The 19,739-nt window shown below is 44.4% G+C and overlaps 1 protein-coding gene across 4 annotated transcripts in view; it reads left to right on the top strand.

Annotated features, from left to right (window-relative positions):
- Positions 1-19,739, top strand: part of HECTD4 (HECT domain E3 ubiquitin protein ligase 4) — a 69,322-nt gene that overhangs the window by 40,323 nt on the left and 9,260 nt on the right. For all 4 annotated transcript variants that reach the window (XM_062010410.1, XM_062010408.1, XM_062010409.1 and 1 more), the window contains exons 38-66: positions 718-799; positions 1,440-1,642; positions 1,807-1,942; positions 2,621-2,803; positions 3,059-3,229; positions 3,663-3,832; positions 4,262-4,377; positions 5,281-5,384; positions 5,643-5,804; positions 5,937-6,085; positions 6,353-6,432; positions 6,558-6,721; positions 7,259-7,496; positions 7,950-8,086; positions 8,258-8,384; positions 8,901-9,038; positions 9,170-9,306; positions 9,464-9,624; positions 10,118-10,299; positions 11,636-11,841; positions 12,112-12,242; positions 12,448-12,653; positions 13,575-13,754; positions 14,062-15,365; positions 17,045-17,252; positions 18,227-18,450; positions 18,532-18,683; positions 18,877-18,983; positions 19,159-19,282. In XM_062010410.1, the coding sequence (XP_061866394.1) occupies positions 718-799; positions 1,440-1,642; positions 1,807-1,942; positions 2,621-2,803; positions 3,059-3,229; positions 3,663-3,832; positions 4,262-4,377; positions 5,281-5,384; positions 5,643-5,804; positions 5,937-6,085; positions 6,353-6,432; positions 6,558-6,721; positions 7,259-7,496; positions 7,950-8,086; positions 8,258-8,384; positions 8,901-9,038; positions 9,170-9,306; positions 9,464-9,624; positions 10,118-10,299; positions 11,636-11,841; positions 12,112-12,242; positions 12,448-12,653; positions 13,575-13,754; positions 14,062-15,365; positions 17,045-17,252; positions 18,227-18,450; positions 18,532-18,683; positions 18,877-18,983; positions 19,159-19,282 (5,682 nt within the window). The remainder of the gene's footprint in view (positions 1-717; positions 800-1,439; positions 1,643-1,806; positions 1,943-2,620; positions 2,804-3,058; positions 3,230-3,662; positions 3,833-4,261; positions 4,378-5,280; positions 5,385-5,642; positions 5,805-5,936; positions 6,086-6,352; positions 6,433-6,557; positions 6,722-7,258; positions 7,497-7,949; positions 8,087-8,257; positions 8,385-8,900; positions 9,039-9,169; positions 9,307-9,463; positions 9,625-10,117; positions 10,300-11,635; positions 11,842-12,111; positions 12,243-12,447; positions 12,654-13,574; positions 13,755-14,061; positions 15,366-17,044; positions 17,253-18,226; positions 18,451-18,531; positions 18,684-18,876; positions 18,984-19,158; positions 19,283-19,739) is intronic.

The raw sequence follows: 19,739 nt of genomic DNA, 5'->3' as shown, positions 1-19,739 counted from the left end.
TGGTTTGCTTATGAGCCGTGTAAGCCACTAGCAGAGGAACAGAAAAACATCTTAATCTGAAAGCAATCACATGAAAATTTAGCTAATTAAATGATACTCCATGAGAAAAATTGAACCACAGACTGTGTAGGATCAACAGATAGAACTGGCAAAGCAGAATGGCTTTAAAGGCACTGCTTTTAGTAATGCATACACTGCCTAATAATTTGCTATTACAGCTGCTTTAATATTCTTAGTACCCACTGACCTCTGAGTGTTCTACTGATCTCTGAATGTCAAACAGCCAATAACATCATCTCTTGCATTTCTGTACTATTTATGTCATCTTCCCAAGTTGGTTTTGAATCTGTGCTTTAAAAATGATACTCAAAGTTACTGCTGGGGAGTGGTTTTGGGTAAAGGGTTAACGTGGAGCCCTCCAGCATTTGTGTTCAGTAAAAGCCAGTTGCATGATGCTGCTTCTTGAGGGGAAAAGGGTTAAACTGCTGTGCAAAAACTACACTCAATAGTGTTAAATTCCTTTTGTGGATTACAGTGCCCTTGGGTGGCTCCTTGACTATCAAGTGTCTTCCTGTGACTGTTGAGCAACTCAGTTGCAAGACTTACTTTCAAAGAATTTTATAACATGCATAGTATGTTAAATTGGACTGTGTAGTTCAAGCTGGTGTTTCCACCAAGGAAAACAAAGCTGATGTGTTCTGTTTTCACTTCGAACAGTAGCTCAGAAGGTCGTCCATTCCGATTAGGAACTGGAGCCAATATGGAGAAAGTGGTGAAAATGGATCGAGACATGACAAAAGTAAGAAAAGGAGTAACTAAGGAATTACTCAGCATCATGAGGATCAGTGGCCACTCAGCTCTTGGTTTTTACTGATGTTAAATGTCCCTCGTTCGATTTTGTTCAATGTACAGAACTGTTGAGAAAGAGAACTGTGTAACTGTGAGCATTGTGTAGTTACTGATGTAAATGCAGGGGGAAATGATGAAAAGGAATTGCAGCAAATGCTTCCTTCAGCTGTTGGGTGGCACGTTTAAAGCTTTTTCATGTTCCCTTTGCTGGAGTGTGTAATGCACGTTCATAGTACGAGTTATAAACCACATCCTTAGATTTGCTTTTGCCTGGATGTTTTCAGATGTTTTCTTGAGTATTTACACCAGAATCACTCCTGTGGCTTTTTGATCAGAGAAGAGAAACTACACTGTTAAGAACAGAACATTAAAGGCAACGAATCCACGTTGATCTCTGATCTTCTTGTACATGAGGGGGAAAAAAGCAATCAAAAACCAGAAAGAATTTGTCTTATAACTGTGACTAATGCATGCATAAGAGGACGTGTTGATGTGCTCTCAGTACTTTACATATGTGGAGGGTGCATCACATAGTATGGCCAAATAGAGCTAACATCAGTGTTTGTCTTTTATGGCAACTTTATTTTCAGAGTGGCTGCTGTGAAGTTATTACAGAGGAAGCTGCTGCAGCTCTTCGAAAGGCCACTAAGTGGGCACAGTCTGGCCTAATAGTTAGCATTGGGCCACCCATAGAGACTGTCAATCCAGAAACTACTAGTGGGTTGTCCACTGGGGACAAAAAGAAGACAGCACAAACATCTATTTGCAGAGAGAGGAATTCTGAGCTTGCCAGGTAGGTCACTGCAGTCCAGATTCGGGTTTTCTGTGTACCAGTAGTGCTGTAGAAAATAATCTGTGTGTTCATAAACTTGCCTTTTTTGTGCTGTGTGTGAAGTTGAAGCTTCTTTTCCTTCTCTTGCTTTGAAATTAATGGGCAAATTGCACTCGTCTGTGTAGGACGGATCCCGTGAGGCCGTTCATCAGTGGTCACGTTGCAAACAGCATGGCAGCAGAGGTGATTGCTTTGCTGCATAGCTTGTTGATGGCACCAGAGTCAAATGCAGCTCAGATATGGACAACAACTGCTGAAAAAGTAAGCAAACAGAAGATTAAGTATCACATTCTACACCAAGAGTGTATTGAGTAGTTAAGAGAACTTAATTATTATCTCCCCAGCTATTCCTTTCCAATGTACTGCTTCCAGCAGGAAAACGGGATGTGTAAGTGCAGAGAAGCAGCCCTTTCTGGTAGATTCTGTCTACCTGATGTCAGAGGGTGGAGAATGTAATCAAAAGTTACCCAGCATTAGAGAACATGTTGTCATTCTGAAGTTCACCTCTCATTCCTTTCGTTATTTAACAGTGCTGTTCACTCAGGGAGTTACCTTGCCTTTGCCAAGTAGTTATTCCACCTTTGCTATTCAGTCCTCTTTGCCATGACCTCTGAGGGTCTAAAGAGTTGCCTGGGGAGTACAGCACATTGCATCCGTGTCCCCCTGGATCCTGTAGCACCTGGTCTGTTGCTTTGGCTAAACCCTTGAGCAAAGACTTTTGCTAGGATTCTATCTGTAACTGTACAAGTTGTTAGGGAATGGAGCTGGCTTTGATGCTGTTCACACTGTAGAGAGCTTAGGATATTCTGAGTTATATAATTCTCTTCAAGAACAAAAGCAGTTCTTCTGAGACTGTGTGGGCTGCAGGCTTTGGGGCGTTGCTTTTTGTTTGAATTGGGCTTTGAAGTCATTCTCTGGTGTTTTCGCTTCTGTCTTCAGGTTCTGTCTCGGGCTCTGATGTACATCCCACAACTTGGGAAATATGCAGAAAGTATTTTGGAGAATGGGAGCAGCAGTGGAAGGAAACTTGCGAAGCTTCAAAGAATTGCTCGGCAGGCAGTAGCTGCCCTTTGTGCTCTGGGTGGCTTTAAGGAAACAATTAAAATAGGTTCTGAAGTTCAGGTAATTCACTGCCGTTCACATTTTGTAGTTGACATGAGAACTGGTGCTTTTGATCATGTTTTGCCTGCACTGGCATAGTGCTGAAGCAGTCTGCAGATTGCCTGTGGTAGTGAAGCAGCTGCAGTGGCACCTGGGGAGCCTGCTATTGTCTTTTATACAGCTCTCATTGTGTGGTGAGCTGCTATGAGGCTTGAAACACTCAATGTTTCTTGCTTGTAAAGCCTTAAATCTTACACAGACCTTCTTTGGTTGTAGGTTTTAGGTAAAGGAATAGCAGGAAGCTTTGGAGTTGTGGCATCTATTAATGAACAAGAAGGTATAGCAACGGTCAAATTCCCACCTACCAGTATAGACAGTAGAAAGACCTCCCAAGCGTCAGACACATTAACTATTCCATTATCTAGGCTCTGTGTTCCAAGATCTGAGGTATGGGAGTTTTAACAATCCAATATTAAGTATAATACCAATAATTTACTGCTTTCTTTTGGTCACAGCATCCTGGCAGTTAATCTGTAGTGTGTAAAAAGGCCGTTTCAGCTTTGGTTAAAGATTCTTTGTAAAGTTTGCCTTGTGAATTTAAACATATCTTAACAATGTCTCTAAGTTCTCATTCAAATTACATGGATATTCATGTAATATGCTACTTTTGCTACTTAAAAATGTTCCATTGCACAGTGTGTTGGATTGTTTTGGTTTTGTTCCTGTTTTGTTTCTGGGGGGGGGGGAGGATTTTGCTGGTGTTTCAATGCTGATTTTGTGCTGGTACAAAATGAGAATTAACTCCAGGTAATAAAACACCCTCATTTCTTAGAAACTAACTACTTGAATTTAACTTTTTACTGTGCCCCCCCACCATCAGGCATTGCCTCTTCATAAACTGTCCATTACTGAGAAGGTAGTACAGGCAGTCCAGTCCATGTTGCTTCCTCAGGAGGGAAGTCTATCTATTCACACCTCACTTCCTGCAACAGGAGATGGCTCAACTCCAGTAATGGCAGTGGTCCGGCTTCTTGCTGAAATAAGAACCAGGTGAGTTGTCAGTTTCTGTGCAGCACCTCGATCTGTTTTGGTATCTTACACAAACAGTCAAGAAAATGGTGTGGGCTCTTGTTTTCTCCCTCTGTGGGTGTTGACACATGACAGCAGGAGACAATGTGAAAATTCTCATTTCCTTCCTTAAGTACATTTACTGCTTGGATGTTGTTTAAAATGAGCACCAAAAATAAAGTGCCCCTGTAACTCTGACAGTGCATTGAGCAAATGCTTCATGGAAGTAAATGTTATGAAGCAGGGGAAAGCTGTCATTATGGAAGTTCCAATGGATAGCCTAGCAACCAGACAAAGAAATAGATCAGTCAATGTGCTGTCCTTTGAAGTAGTCTTGGATTCCAGTACATGTAAAGATCACTTTGAATTCAGTGTGCACTTTTGTAATGCTTTAAATGTATTCTCTTTAAGAGCATGCCTGGTGATGGCTCAGCTGTTAGAAGACAGCTCATTCTGTGAAGAATTCATTCAACAGTGTCCAGCTGCTGTAGAAGTTCTGAATTTGGTAGCTCAGGAGTGCAGCCCTGGTAGGTATTCAACACCTTTTTACAGCTTCATTGTCATGTTCAGTTCAGAGACAGCTTTGGAAAGAATCTCAGCCTTTTGTCCTCCAGCTACTTAGAGTTTGATAGCTAACACAATACAGCATGTCTTGTCATAGCTGCAGAGCTGTTGACATAGGAGCAACTAATAATCAGACCAAATCATTTTAAACATGAAGCATAAAGCTTAGGCCATAACTTCATTATAATATGCATCGCTGTAGATTCCAGTCCTAGGACTAGCTCTTTCCTACTGTGCTTCTGAACCCTCTCCACTTAGGTTGCTTCCAGAGTAACCTACTCTGCATTCCCTGACATTACCATTTGTATGTTTTCTTTTTATGACCTTCTGGTTTTTTTCCAGTGCTTGCTGACATTCCTTCTCATTGAGCTCTTTATTTCCTTACTTCTTGTTTAAGGATAAGCAGTGGGCCCAGCAGAAGGCTCAGTTCAAGGGCAAGTTGTAGGAACATGTCAGAGCCTTTCAGTGGAGGAAAGTAACTAAAGCAGAGGATGTTAGGGTAGGAGCCAAGTGGATTTCAGTGTGATCTCCAGGGTAAAAGGGAGCGTGCTATGTGGCAGTAGCCATAAATCCCTTTGACTTCCTGCTTTTTCTGGGTCATTAACTTGCCTGTTGAAATGAACTGTATATCTTAATTAACCTATCAAGGTCTTTACCAACCAAATATTAATTAAAAAACGTGAGGAAAACAATTAGCTGTTTACATTAGGTGCCAACTTTGTTGATTAGGTAAGTGAGGCTGCTTGATCAGATCTCTTACAATGCAAACGTCATGTTGGTTTCTCTTTCCTGGTACTAAGATTGCATTGTTGGACTAAATCAGTTTTGCTTGGAGCCTCATGGCTTGATTTGGTTTGTTGTTACAGGGGAGAGGCTCCTTGTTGTAGAAATGCAGTGTGAAAGGTTACGCATGTTGTACCGTGACTGTGCTCGACCTCCACCGCCTCCACTCCAAGCAGACAGAAGACAAGTGAGTGCAGAAACGGTGCTGAGCCTTCTGCCCCTTGCAAATTAAACCAGGCACTGAGTGCAGAGGCTCTGCCTGTAGTGGTAGAGCCAAACCAGTTGGATTCTTGCTTAAACATTTCATTTGATGTGAATCTTAGGATGATGTGATTCGTTGTGGTTGCGGTTGCGTGTGCTGTATTAAACGTGCACTTCATGTGGGATTTCAGCAGGTGATTCCAACTGTAACTGATAGAATAAAATGCTCTGTTCCTGTTTGTAGCCCAAAGAAATCACTTGGAGCCCATCAAGAGTGTTCCCCCCGGTGCGAGCGTGCATGTTTTCATCACACCTCACAGCTGTGACCTTTTTGGCTGATCCCAGTGCAGGTGGGGGACTTCCCCGGGGCACATTTATCTATGCCACCTCACCAGTACCAGTACAGGTAAGAACTCAGAACCATTCAACCATTTGTATTATTTAACATTCAATAGTGCATGAAAAAGAAGGGCAGGGGAATGTTTTAGTTATATTTTGTGAATAATTCATTTAATGACTGGTTTTTTTTTCTTTCCAGGCACCATCATTCTACTGGGAAATTGAAATAGTTTCCTATGGAGACACAGATGATGACACTGGACCAATAGTTTCCTTTGGATTTGCTACAGAAGCTGAGAAACGGGATGGTGCTTGGACAAACCCCGTGGGCACCTGTCTCTTTCACAAGTACGTTGGGGACAGGCATCAAAAGTCATGGTCTTGCTCAGTCCATTTGTAAGCTCCTGAGGGAGGAGTACTGAGAGCACATTGTAGTGGGCACATGTACATTGGAATGAAAATGTTAGAATGGTGAGCTAGAATATCTCCTTATCAAAATAAGGAGAGTCCAGTTGCCTTTTGTAGGCATCACAGCTACCTGGCCTTCATCTGGGAATGAGTTGGAATCCTTATTTGTTTCAGTGCTCCTTTTAATCTTCTCGTGTTCCTCCTCAGCAATGGGCGAGCAGTGCATTACAATGGCTCCAGCTTGCTGCAGTGGAAGAGTGTTAGACTGGATGTGACTCTTTCTCCTGGTATGTAACAGTATAGCCAACTTGCTTATCTGGTAAACAGGGAAATACTCTAAATGTAAGGGAAATTGGATGAAGAAAACAGATTAAATCCATGTTTTTCCTTTGCTGGTTATATTTTTCTTCAGGTGACGTAGCAGGAATTGGATGGGAAAGAACAGAGGGAACTCCTCCCCCTCCAGGGCAGCCAGCTAAAGGCAGAGTTTATTTTACATACTGTGGGCACCGACTTGGGCCATACCTAGAGGATGTCTCAGGTGGAATGTGGCCAGTTGTCCACATTCAGAAAAAGGCAAGTTTATAATAGAAACATATTGCTTAAGATGTATATTCTTTCAGAAATGTTAAATAAAAGGCTATAGAGAAAGCCTGGAGCCTGCTTATCTAGCTATAAAAAAGCAGAGTGATGTGTTTTACCTTAGTTGTGTGAGGCTGAGGTACTGCATTACCCTGCCCAGGTGCATACTTTTGTCATTACTTTGAAGGTTTTCTGCCCATTAGAGCACTGATGTGCAGCCAGCTTGATGAGATGGCATTAGTATTCCTTCCCAGCAGTGACCTTGCTTCAGAGTATACCAGCTAAGTGTGCTGAAGTGTCTTGAAGCTAGAAAAAGGGCAAGTTCAAAGCTTGTGTTTGTGTTTAGAAGCTCAATACTTTCCCTGCTGCATCCACTTCTATAGCTAGTGATGCTGGGAGAGCCATGTGGCATGGAGATGTGATCAGCTTAGTCCTTTGGCTGAGGGTTTGGGGTGTTTTTTGAAAGAGCAAAGGGAAGGATCAAAACAATCCACAAGACATCTCAGTGCTTTTATCTGCATCTTCTTTCAGAACACGAAAGTCCGGGCTAACTTTGGATCTCGCCAGTTTGCCTATGCTGAGGGACAGGCTCACAGGAATGCTGCTGACCTCTGCATCGACTTAGCTGAAGAAATAAGCGCCAACTTTGAAGCGTTGCCTTTTGCCATGGCTTCTGATAGCGATAACGATGCTGGCACCAGCATAGCTTCTGATCCTGGCACCCACGGGCCTCCGTGTAGAATCGCTGCTGTTGCTACAGCCCAACAACGTAAAGTGATGAGTAACTTTTTTTTAACATCTTAAAAAGAAATGATAGTCAATTCAATAGTACTGAAGCACATCCTGGTTGCAGATCTTAGGTGCTGCCTTTTTGGGTAGGGCACTACAACAAGCGTTGTCAAATGCATCCTTTGTTGACTTTATCACAGAATTATTTCAGCTGGACGAAACCTTTAAGATGATCAAAACCTTCATCTTTGTTCCTTTGATCTTCATTTGTTTGGATGCAAAAATTCTCCACTAATGCAACTGTGATGAGCAATTCTCTCATTAGGGCTTTGGGTGCAGTAAGATGTTCTGGTTGGATTGAATCAATCCATTGGTTACACAGTGCCAAGATGCATCCCGTTCCCGCAGGCTGACTGGGGACAAGGTATCTTGGGATGTTTTTCCCTGCCTTCCAGTGCATTACAATCACGTTATTTCCACATGTATTTTGCAGAATATGACAGTGACACTTCTTGCCACTACAAAATGGAACTAAGCTATGAGAACTTCATCACCTCAGGCCCTGATCCTCATCCACCTCCTATTGCAGATGATGAAAGCGATGATGACGACGACGACGATATTCCCCGGGTGAGGAACTTGGCAAGCTCTGCCTACTGCAGCTTGGACTCTAAGTATAGATCTTGCCTTTCAGATTTTCAAGTTTTAGCACAGAAGGGGTTTCCCATCTTCCTTAAGGAAAGCATAGCTGTTGATAGCTTTCTTTCTGCTTGGTGTTCTAAGTAACTTGTGCCTTTGCAGGAGGATCACTATGCGCTGTTGGTGAAAGCCTGGGAAACTAAAGTTTTCCCTACAATTAGAAGAAGATTCCGTAATGAGGCCGAGAGGAAGTCTGGGTTGGATCAGATTAAAGGAGCTTTACAGTTAGGTATGGGTGTGTTTGTTTCCATGCACGTTGCTTTATATGGTGTTCAGTACTTGTGGAGATAAGACCTGTGTTTGTTCTGTTTTCAGGGCTGGAGAATCTAAAGTGAAGAAAATTACATTTGCTTTTTTTCTCAAGTGCTTCCAATTTGTTTTGCCATTATTTTTCTTTAAGCTGGGACTGTTCAAATAGGGGAAATGGCTTTAGAAATGGCCAGAACTGATTTGGATGCAGAAATACTTTGGAATAATAGCTCAGGAAGAAACTATCTACATGTATGTTCTGCCTATGACTATATCAAGGCACAGCTTTTGAGGAACAGTTGCAGTAAGAGCAGAGTAAGAGTTCTGAGCTCGAATGGAGAGTGTACAGGTGTCTCTTAGGAAAGCTCCACTCCCCATCTATCAGCCTGGCTTAAAGAATATTGAAGTAATCAGGTAGCTCAGCTGCTTATGACGTTAATAAGAACTTATGTCACATGCCTGGGGAAAATAACCAGCACCCCCTTCTGTCCACCAGGAATGGTTGATATAGCACGCCAAACTGTGGAGTTCCTCTATGAGGAAAACGGTGGCATCCCAAGGGACCTCTACCTCCCTACCATCGAGGATATCAAAGATGAAGCCAACAAATTCACAATCGATAAAGTACGGAAAGGTAAAGTCAGTGCAAATACCTCGAGGGGAAGAGAAAAGCCGAGGAACTCTGATACTGGGCATCTACTGCATAACCTGTCAGTCTGAGGAAAGTGTTGTGCCTTACCATTTGTCTTGTTCCTTTCTGACCAGGTCTCACAGTGGTGACTCGCTCTCCTGACAGCAACAACGTTACCAGTAGTGCCGTTGGAACAGCTTTACCCAAGTTTGCTATTCGTGGGATGCTGAAGACGTTTGGTCTTCATGGCGTAGTTCTGGATGTGGATTCAGTGAGTAAAGGTTCATTGGGAGGGCTTCTTACTGTATCAGCATCACACATCTGCAAGCAAAGTGCAGCTGCTTAGAATGCTGATTTGGTGCTCTTTCTGAAGGAAAGAAATACTAACATTGCAGTGTTTATTGACAGTGCTGGTTGTGGTGTTGCAGGTAAATGAGCTGGTACAAGTAGAGACCTATCTGAGGAGTGAAGGAGTTCTGGTAAGATACTGGTACCCCATTGACATGTTAGAACGGCCACCAGCCGGTTACAGGAGGACTGCAACCAATGGATTGGTTACTCTGGACAATACCAACATCCAAATCCACAGGTAACAAAGGAGTTGTGGTTAGAAGGCATTTGTATTATCTGACTCCATCTGTGACATTTCCTACAGTACAATTCTCTGCTTCAGCCTTGTTTTGATCAGTCAAAAGCTTCTGAACCTCATTGAAGTTGTTGGATCAAACTGACAAAGACTTGTGTCTTAGTGGGATTTTGGGGTGTTTTTTGTGTGGTAAAGGCAATGGGTTGGAAGGATTGTTGGAAGGATTTTACTGAGCCATGTGAAGTGTTCCAAGTGTTTCTTGTACCATCAGCCAGTTGCTGTCTAAAAGCTCAAATGCTGAGCTGTTGACTGACTGGGGAGAGTTGGCTCAGCTGCCTTAATTTGGTACCAAAATTAGATGGTCTGTGCACTATCTTAAGGGAATAAGAAACAAGATAGGTTTACTTATCTCTTGGGATTCAGGGGCCTCTTGCTGGGTATGGCTTGTTTGAAGTGTGGTGAAGCAACGTTTGTGTCCTGTGTCTGTGTTCCCTAGGGAGCTTTTGCGAAGCGAAGCTGCCCTGGCCAAGCTCTACTGCCGCATGGCTCTCCTCAATATTTTTGCCCCCAAATCTCCCCATATGTTCACCCGGCTGTTTCATATCCCTGCTATCCGTGACATCACCCTGGAGCACCTGCAGCTGCTGTCCAACCAGCTTCTTGCACCACCTCTTCCTGGTAAACACCAACTTTTATCACAGGTGGTTTTTGTACAGTAGTGTTCTGTTGGGGACAAAAAGAACTAATGGATTTGGCACTTAATTAATTAGTTAAAAATGGTGGCATTTGAAAAAAGCTTCAATGGACTCCTGACCTTAGTGATAAGGTACTGAACTGAAATTCCTGCTAATGATCTAATTAAAACTGTTCAAGAGAGTTCAGAGCCCCTCCTAAGACTCAATTCATTGTGCTTCTGTCCCTTCCTCATCAGTGATCTTCTGCTTATTGGGAGGTGTGGGGGGGAGTTACCATGTTGGATACTTGTAAGGATTTGAGAATGGTTTAGAGTTTGAATCCAGGGTGGTAAAACTAAATGCCAGTTGGGTCTCACAGTTTTCAAAACTCAACTCTTCTTCGTTTCATAAAGTGGTTTATCCTTTTCCCACTGGAATCACAGCTCTGGTTAGAGAATGTATGTACTGAATCATGGAAAAGAATCTTTGGCTAATTCAAGTGAGTGTTAACACAGACAAGTATCGTGACAAAGCTATCCTGCATGCAGATAGTGTGTGTAACATGGCTGGAGCATAAGGAGGAAGTAGGAAGTGCTAAATGTAGGCTATTAATAAGCATTGGAAAGAGTCCTGTTCCCTCCTCCAGTTCCTTTGAAACTTGGCTACCTCTAACAGATGCGGCGTTGTGAAAGGTTCTCTTGCAGAGTACAGCACTACTTTGCATGGCTTTGGGAATAATTTGACAAGCTTTTATGTAGCTTTCCCTCTTTAAAATATGTCTAATTCAAGTCTTGCTAATGCTTACAGTTTCCAAACTGGCATTTTTGTTGAACTGCCCACCCCTTTGCACACTGCACTTCTGGTTTTCTTTGACTTCTTCCGTCAGCTCCAGAACAACAACTGTGAGGTATCAGGGTTTGTGACCCACTTGGGGCTGCCCAGAAGCTGTCATGGCCATAAATGGGCAAAGCTTGAGGGCAAATACAACTGTTTTCACCTCATCTGGAAAAGGAAATGTACCCGCCCTCCTCCAGGGGACAGAAGGAGGCAGCTCAGTGTGTGTCTGGGGGAGCTCCCTGAGGGCTGGCTTAAGGCAGGTGAAGAACACAGCTGGCATTTAGAGGGCCATCCATTCTACAACCAACTATGTCAGGGGTGCGAGTCCTTGGATGGATCCTTTGTGCTGCTGCCCTTTGGGAGGAGTTTTGCACTTGCTCAGGAGTGAAAGTAGAGGCTTTGAATCTTCCAAGTGTTTTGAAACGTCTCTTTCCACTGACTGTTTCACAGGCTACATAAACGTGTTGATCTCCAAATGTGTTCCCTCTTCCCTGTTATTACAGATGGAACAATCAGTTCAAGTTCAATTCTTTTGGCTCAGTCCCTGCAACACTGTGTCCATTCCCAGAACTGTGCTGCCACAGACCTCTTCTACCAGGGCAACTCACAAGCCATCAGGGAGTGGCTTACTGTTGCCATTACTCGGACACTGCATCAAGGAGAGGAGAGTCTGTTAGACCTCACGAAGCAGATCTGCTCCTTTTTGCAGGTAGAATGTTTAGCAATGTTTTGTGAGCAGTGTTGTTTCTAAGGCCTGCCTTCCTTCTGATGAGCCCTTGCTTTACATGTGATTCTAACTTCCCTAACACTGCCACGCTGAGTGTTTGCCTGGATGGATTGTATTCCTCTTCTGGTCATAGTGGGCCCACTGAAAACACAAGCAATAGCAGTTCCCTGGATCATATTGAAGTGGAGTGGTCTCACCCTGTGGGCTGGTTTTTATCTGCCTTGGGGCTTTCATTGAATTCTTCCCTTACAGACGGCACCAGAACAGTTTCCTGCTGAAGAATTCCCAATTTCAGAATCCAAAGTCAATATGGATGTTAATTTTCCTGGAGCTGCATTTGTGATTGTGTCCTGTAAGGAAAGTCAGTCTGGATTCCGCAAAGAGTAAGTAATTGAGGGGCTGAGGGTGGCAAAGAGTCAGGGTGTGCTGCAGAGCCTCTGTGGACCCTGAGTGTGGAGGTGCTAATTGGTTTAGATGTTTGTCTTCTTAGAAACTCATTTTGGGGAGGTGGGATGGGTACTGCAGAGTGTTTAATCTTTGTGTGGTGCCAGTTGCAATCTAACTGAAGCGTTCTTGCTCTTTTCTTAGTTCATCCCTGTACAAAGCTCCCTGGGCTCGAGTGCTTGTCTACGGGCTGGGGCACAAAGTGAAAAGGAACGGTCAGTTAAACCTGATTGAGGCAGTGTGCTACCCTCGAGATGCCTCTCCAACCAACACAGGCCTAACACCTCCCCCAACAACCAACCAGTACCCTTCAGTCATCACCCCTACAGACAAAGTCCACATCAAACTAGGTAAAAATAATGAACACATTAAAAACCAAGCCCCTTGAAGCTGTGCTCTGAGGAGTGAGACGAGCAGCACCACTGCCTGTGTGGGAACCTCCTGTGCTGTCAGCAGTCCTGCTGTTGCTTAGGGACACTGTTTTTGTACAGGGCATGAAGAAACGTGTCCCAGCAGACATATGCAGTCATTCTTAACTGAGGAATCGTGGGTTCATAAACTTTGGAAGCCACCTGCCTCTGATTTTGTTAGCTGTGTTAAATCTGTCAGTTCTTTTTCTGATCTTAGTCTTCCCAGAGTTGACAAAAGAGTGGTTTTGAATAGCTCTGCAGTGTTCAGATTGGAGCTGTTGCTGGTTGGGACACTGTTGCAGTTGCAATGAATTTTTAAGTTTGCTTTTCTAGATGATTGCAGGACCCTTTAATTCATATATGTATATTCAGTACAATAACACAGAGGTCATTCCAGGTTCTCAAACAGGAGCAATCATCAATATTCTTCTTACTCTTCCAGCCTAAGGGAGAGACGGTGTGATTTATTCACAGCAGTGGAGGAGACTGAGCTGCAGTAAGCTCTTAAAGCTTTCCAGTGGAGATCCTTCAGTTCTTTTGCTGAGCTGCAGCATCTCTGATGGTTTTATGTTTTCTGCATCACACTACAAACACATGGAAGTCCTGTATGTGTTTAGATATGTGCAGGCTAAGGTAGTTCTGTTTCATGTGTCATGGAAACAAAATGTTATCTGTACATTGACAGTTAGAGATTAGATCAACTTCTTCTGGACCAAAATGCCTGTTTGTTTATTACAAGGTACATAACTGAGAAAGTTCTCACTTAGCATAGGTTTAGCCTCAAAAAATCATAAAATGCATGTTACTACTTGTACTTTATAAACACCTGGAGTCATGATAAGTCTTTTCTTCTTTGCTTAGGAGTATCTCCTCCCCCTGGAGCTGTGTTGGTCTTGCATTCCCTTCCCCTTGAGTTCCCCCTGGCAATGGCATTCACAGAGCAGCTGTTAACATGGAAATTGGAAGATGGGGATGGAAGATCAGAAGATGAGCTGGACACTATTCCTGCTTCGGTTCTCTTGCAAGTAGTCGAATTTTTAGGTGAGGATGCAGCATTTACTTAGTAGTGACTATCAGTGAAGTGCTGGCTCGGATGGAGAGTTCAGGGGCAAAAGTAGCATTGCAGTCACAGAGTATTTCTGAGCTATTTCATTACACTGGCATTTTCTTCAGAGATTTCCTGTTGATATGCACTTGTTGCAATAGGCATCCTGCCTTTCCTGCTGCTGACATCCAGCCAGCAATGACCTGTGCTTGTGCTTTGTTTGATGTTACCATTGCAACACAGGTAATAAGGCTACTAACAGTGAACTGCTGCTGACTTCCATGTCTTGCCTTCCACACACAGGAAACTTTCTGTGGACGACTGACATGGCAGCGTGTGTGAAGGAGTTGATATTCCATCTCCTGGCGGAGCTGCTTCGCAAAATTCACAACCTGGAGCAGAAAAAGAATCCAGCAGGCTTGTCATCTTCTATTGCCCTCCAGCTAAACCCTTGCCTGGCTATGCTCATGGCCCTGCAGTCGGAACTGCACAAGTTGTATGACGAAGAAACCCAAAACTGGGTGTCTGGAAATGCTTGTGGTGGTTCTGGCGTTGGAGCTGCTGACCAAGGAAGGTTCTCAACGTACTTTCATGCTCTGATGGAAGTCTGCCTTGCTGTGGCAGAAGTAACCTTACCTATCAATATGAGTGTAACAGCTAACGTGATGTCTTCAACCAGTGCCCCAAATCTTAGCGACTCTTCGTCCTCGTCTTCGTCTTCTCCGGGACAGACGCCGCAGAGTCCAAGCTTGCTGTCAAAGAGGAAGAAAGTCAAAATGAAGCGGGAGAAGACGTCGTCCTCGGGCAAACGCTCTTCATCCAGAGCAGCTGACACCGATGCTGCGATCCTCAGCATAGGAGGAAGCAAGCCTGAGGATATGCTGTGGTTTCACAGAGCACTGACTCTGCTCATCATTCTCAGACACCTGACTAGGAAGGACCCGCAAGGCCTGGGCGTGACGAACGACGCTGTGGCAGACGCGTGCCAGGCGCTGGTGGGTCCCACGGCCCACAGCCGCCTGCTTGTCATCTCTGGGATCCCCACCCACCTGGAGGAGGGCACGGTCAGGAGCGCCATCAGAAAGGCGTGCAATGCACACGGTGGGGTCTTCAAAGATGAGATCTACATCCCTCTGCAGGATGAGGATCCCAAAAAAGCGAAGGACAAAGCGGAAGGAGGAGAATGCAGAACCGAACTGGAGAAGCCGACTGTTTCAAGCAGTGCGGACAGTTTGGACGTCAGCAGCTCCAGCAGCGTCACGCCTGCCATGAGTGTGAGTGCTTCGGCCTCCACAAGCCAGGCTTCCCTCTGCAGCTCACAGGGGATATCTCGGACCGTTAGCGATATCTCAGTTGACCAGTTTCAAGCTGGCCTGGAACTGGCCATCCCCCCAGGACTGCTAGAACCACACGTTGTTTCCAGCCAGGAGAGTCTGGATCTCTCCCACTGCAGCACCGGAAGCCTCGGCAGCCTGGGCAGCCTCGGGGAGCCGCTCGACAACGTGGAAACGGCGTCGGTGTCTGACGTTGGATCCATGTACACAGTCACGTCCCTGGACAACCAGCAGCTTCTGGCACGGCCAATCAAAGGGTTTGCTGTGGTGGAGGTAATAACCTTCAGTCAGGAGAAGGGTGCCCTTTGGGTCACTGCTTTTTGCTGAAACAATGAGACCTGATTCTAGGAGCTTCTATTTATCCCCTGCCTTGGGGAAGTGTGGCACTCATGGTTTCTGTTCAACACCGTCCTGTGTGCTTTTTCCTCAGTAAACATTCTTCTGCTTGACTGAGACCACAACTGGAAGGGTGGAGAGTGAAAGGCACTGTTAGCAAGGTGTAGCTCAGCACAATGAATGCAGAGTCAATGTAGGTCAGTGTGCACATGAGACTAAGGAGATCAGGAGTTCCCAGCTTGGACAGGATGGCTGAGGAACACAGGTTTATTCTCCATTGACTTTCTGCATGCCACACAGTCTTAGGGGCATTCCCTGTCACTCCCAGGATGGGGGAGACCCAGCAGTGGAGTTATCAAGTAGCAATTGTAAAACAAAAGGAAGTACTCTGGCATATTCCAAGTTTTAGAGCTCGTTGCTACAAGGAGCATAAATGAATTCATAAGGGATTAAGTTCACAGTGATGTGCAAATTGGGAGCTCTTAAGCACAGCAGTCAGTGCAGCCCTCAGTGTAGGAAATCTTTAAATTGCTGGTTTCTAGAGGCTGAGAGAATATGTAAAGGGAAAGATCTGTTCATTGCCTCACTCATCTGACTTTCTGCAAAGATTTGCTACTGGCCACTGCTAGAGATAAATGTAGAGATAGATGGCCCTTTGTTTTGACCTGCAAGGCAATTATTTAATGTTTCATGACCACATTTTCACATACTTTGAACCATCTGCAGGTTCCTCTATGAAGCTACTTTAGAAGAGACGATACATTTAGTCGATGTCTGGCTCCAAACGAATGTTTAAAGGCATTGTGGGTGGTTGTCACTGGTGCCAGATCACTCCAGGTTTTCAGCTGTTCACAAGAACCCCTCTTCTCTGTTCAGACACTAGCTGCATGCTGCAGGTTTATCAGAAGCTTGCAGAAGCACAGCCATCTCTGGGAGCTCGTGAGTGTAGGGAGACAGTTTTGCATCGTCTGGGATTGTGTCCGTTTCCCTACCACAAGAAAATCAGCTGATTCAAATAGAAACGCTTCAGTTGCTATTCTTAAGCTATTAATTGACATGAAGACAGCAGAGTTGAAATAAACCATACAGTGTGTACAGAAAGCTGTCAGGGTATTCACATTGAAACCTACTCCAAGTCTGTAGCTGCTCTGATAACGGTGTGTGGTGATTATTCTTGGCATCAAAGGAAGTTGCTGTTCCTGTTCCAGTTTGTGTAGCTGAGGCTTCAAGGCCTGTGCTAATTCAAAGATGTTTCTCTAAATGGAGAACTGAAGCAGGGACAGCAGAGTTGCAAATAATGACAGGTTACCTACCTGAAATGCTCAGCTTCTTATCTGATACTTCTGAGGGCTGTGTGCAGCCTGAGGAATGGAATGGCTGGTTCAGAGCTGTGCCTGATCATCTCCCGGGGTGGTGATTTCAGTGGCCAGATGCCCTTAGAAAGGATATGTTTGAGGCTGAACCTGAATTCAGGTATCAAGTTACTGATGCAGAAGAACATTAGAAGAGAGGCAACAGTTACTGTCTACATGGGGAGAGGGGAAAGCCTAAAGACTCAATGTAAATGGAAGTTAATTTGTCAGAACTCCTGTTAACTAATCTCATTATTTGTACAGATAAGGTCAAGAGCTAAAATAGAGAAAATCCGAGCCAACTTGTTTAATAATAATGATCTCATTGGCTTGTCAAGTCTGGATGGGGAAGATGAACTGATGGAAATGTCAACTGAAGAGATTTTAACTGTTTCTACCGTAAATCAGAGTTTATTTGACATACAAGGGAGCCCAGCCCTAGAAGACTATTTCAATGATAAGTCAATAAAAGGTATGTGGGTTTCACACTGGCAAATGTCTCACCTGTATTGGGAATTCTCTGAGGACGTGGAGGGGTCAGATTCTCCTTGCTGGTGTAAATTCAGTAGGGCTCCCTAACTGATGGATGACAACGAGGGGGAGCCAGGGAGTAATTTCAAAGCCAGCTTCCTCCCTCTCATCAGTTGTTACGCAGCTCTTTGCAATCTGGATGTTTCTCAGATGCCCTCACAGCTAATCACACTGTAAAAAAGAAAACAAAACAAAAAGGTTGTGGAGGCTCCTTCCTTGGAGGTCTTCAAAACCCACCTGGGCATGTTCCTATGCAACCTGATCGAGGTGAAGCTGCTTCTGCAGGGGGGTTGGAGTGGATGATCTCTAAAGGTCCCTTCCAACCCCACCATTCTATGATTCTATGAACAAAAGACTCCCCAGCAGCCCCAAAACCACTGGGTTCTTTAGTGACCTTTTTGAGAAAGTAGCCATTGTACTGATTTGCCACTGTTAGACACAGCAGAACGTTAGAGGAGAAACTGGTGAAGCAGAACAGCTGCTAACTGGTAACAAAGCTGTACAGACCCTAATCCACCTGCAAGGGGCCAGAGCCCTGAGTCAGAGGACAGGGAGGATAATACCTGGAGGAAGTTCAGTTGGGTGCAAATTCAATTGGTAGGTGTCAGTGTGTACCTACACAATTCCTGTACTGGCATCATCAATATTTGTCTTTACCACTACAGTCACCCAAATAATAAATACAATACGTGGCCAAAGCAGGAGAAGGCATTCGGTTCTCCATCCTAAATGGGGTGTTAGAGTACAGAAAGGGCAGCTGTGCTAGCAGAATTTCACTGAGTGCTTTTCTCTCAGAGCAGGTGGCATCTGATACAGTATTTTAGCTGAATGCAAAAGCTGCTTTCATGTTTGAAAATGTAACCAGTTGTCAGGGCTCTTTTTGTACCCTGTTGTGCTTTCTCCTTTTTGGATTAGGTGAGAAATTGGTCCCAGGTGCCCGGGAAGTCCTCACAGAGATATTTAAAAGCTGTGTCCATTCTGAGCAAATGCTGAGCCTAACTCCAGCAAAACCCATTAAGGTGGCTGATATCTATCTCAGCAAAGAGCAGATCAATTCTCAGACTCCTGGAAACCTCCTTCACGTGTTCTTCACCAATGTCCGCCCTCCAAAGAAAGTGCTGGAGGACCAGCTTACTCAGGTAGTGCTTTGAAGGCTGTTTTTGACATATTTTTGTGTAAGTTGAAAGCACTGGGTAATTATTCACTTTCTGTGTTGGAAGATCTTAAGGAAATACGGTGTGCCCAAGCCAAAGTTTGACAAGAGCAAGTACAACAAGGCAGGCAAAGAGCAGCATCCAGTGAAAGTTGTGAGCACCAAGCGCCCCGTTACTAAACCACCTACGAAGGAAAAGTCCATGCTCAATAGTGTCAGGTTGGTGTCTTCAGCCTTTTGACAGTTGCAAAACATCTGATTTCCCTTCAGGAATCCAGGTTTTGATTCTCTCAGTATTCCCATGCATGGGTTGGAAGAGGGAAAATGTGACTTTGAGACCTTCAAGGAAATGTTTTGGTTTCTTGAACGGACGAAAGGAAACTTTGGTCCTAACGTTGACTTTGTCCCTCAGCCGAACGGCCTTAAGTGAGAAGAAACCTACAGTGAAGCCAAAATCTCCTGAGAAGAGCAAACCTGAAGAGAAGGATCCTGAAAAGTCTCCCACAAAGAAACAGGAAGGTAGGAGCTGGATGGAATTTTTCCATAGAACACGTCGTAGAAGTGAAATACGGGGCTGTAGTACTGTCACTCTTATCTGATGCCAGGGTAGGCTTGGTATGTCTTGGTTTTTAATGAGGTGTGTAGACTCTACCCTAAGTCACTAACTATTTGGTGGTTGTCTCTTTGCTGACAGTTCCTGAGGAGAAGTATTTGACCCTGGATGGATTTCACAGGTTCGTGGTTGACCGCTCGAAGCAGGATATCCGCAGCGTGTGGAGAGCCATCCTGTCCTGTGGCTATGATCTGCACTTTGAAAGGTGAATTTCACACACCTTCCTGTGAAGGTGATGCTCATTAATTGTGCTCACTTGAAAAAAAGAATACCCAACTTGAAAATGACTGGTCACTTTCTTTAACAGACTCCTTGTGCTGTCAGAATGCAGGTTCCTGGCTTGCTTGTACATGACATAGCTGACAAAGCTGTGCCATACTGTCCTTTAAAGCTCCCACACTGTGTAATAAATTGGTCTGGTGAGAACTGTAGATCCATCCAGCTGTCTCTGGTTTCCTTCCCCGTCAGCTTTCTGTTCTCTGCACTGGGTAATTGTTTAAACTGGCAGTGTTGTTACTGGGTCATTAGGAATGTAGAAGAGGGAACAGTTACTTCCTTGTTAACATTGTACAGGAAGAAAATCCCTTAAATGAATCTTCTTTATCTCCCTGCATCAAGCCACAAGCTAATTGCAACATCTCCTTCTCTTGTATCTGCTTCAG

Source organism: Colius striatus, chromosome 17, assembly GCF_028858725.1.
Source record: "Colius striatus isolate bColStr4 chromosome 17, bColStr4.1.hap1, whole genome shotgun sequence".
Taxonomy (NCBI): domain Eukaryota; kingdom Metazoa; phylum Chordata; class Aves; order Coliiformes; family Coliidae; genus Colius; species Colius striatus.
Note: the sequence above shows the minus strand (reverse complement) of the source record. Positions and strands in the feature narration are given on the sequence as shown.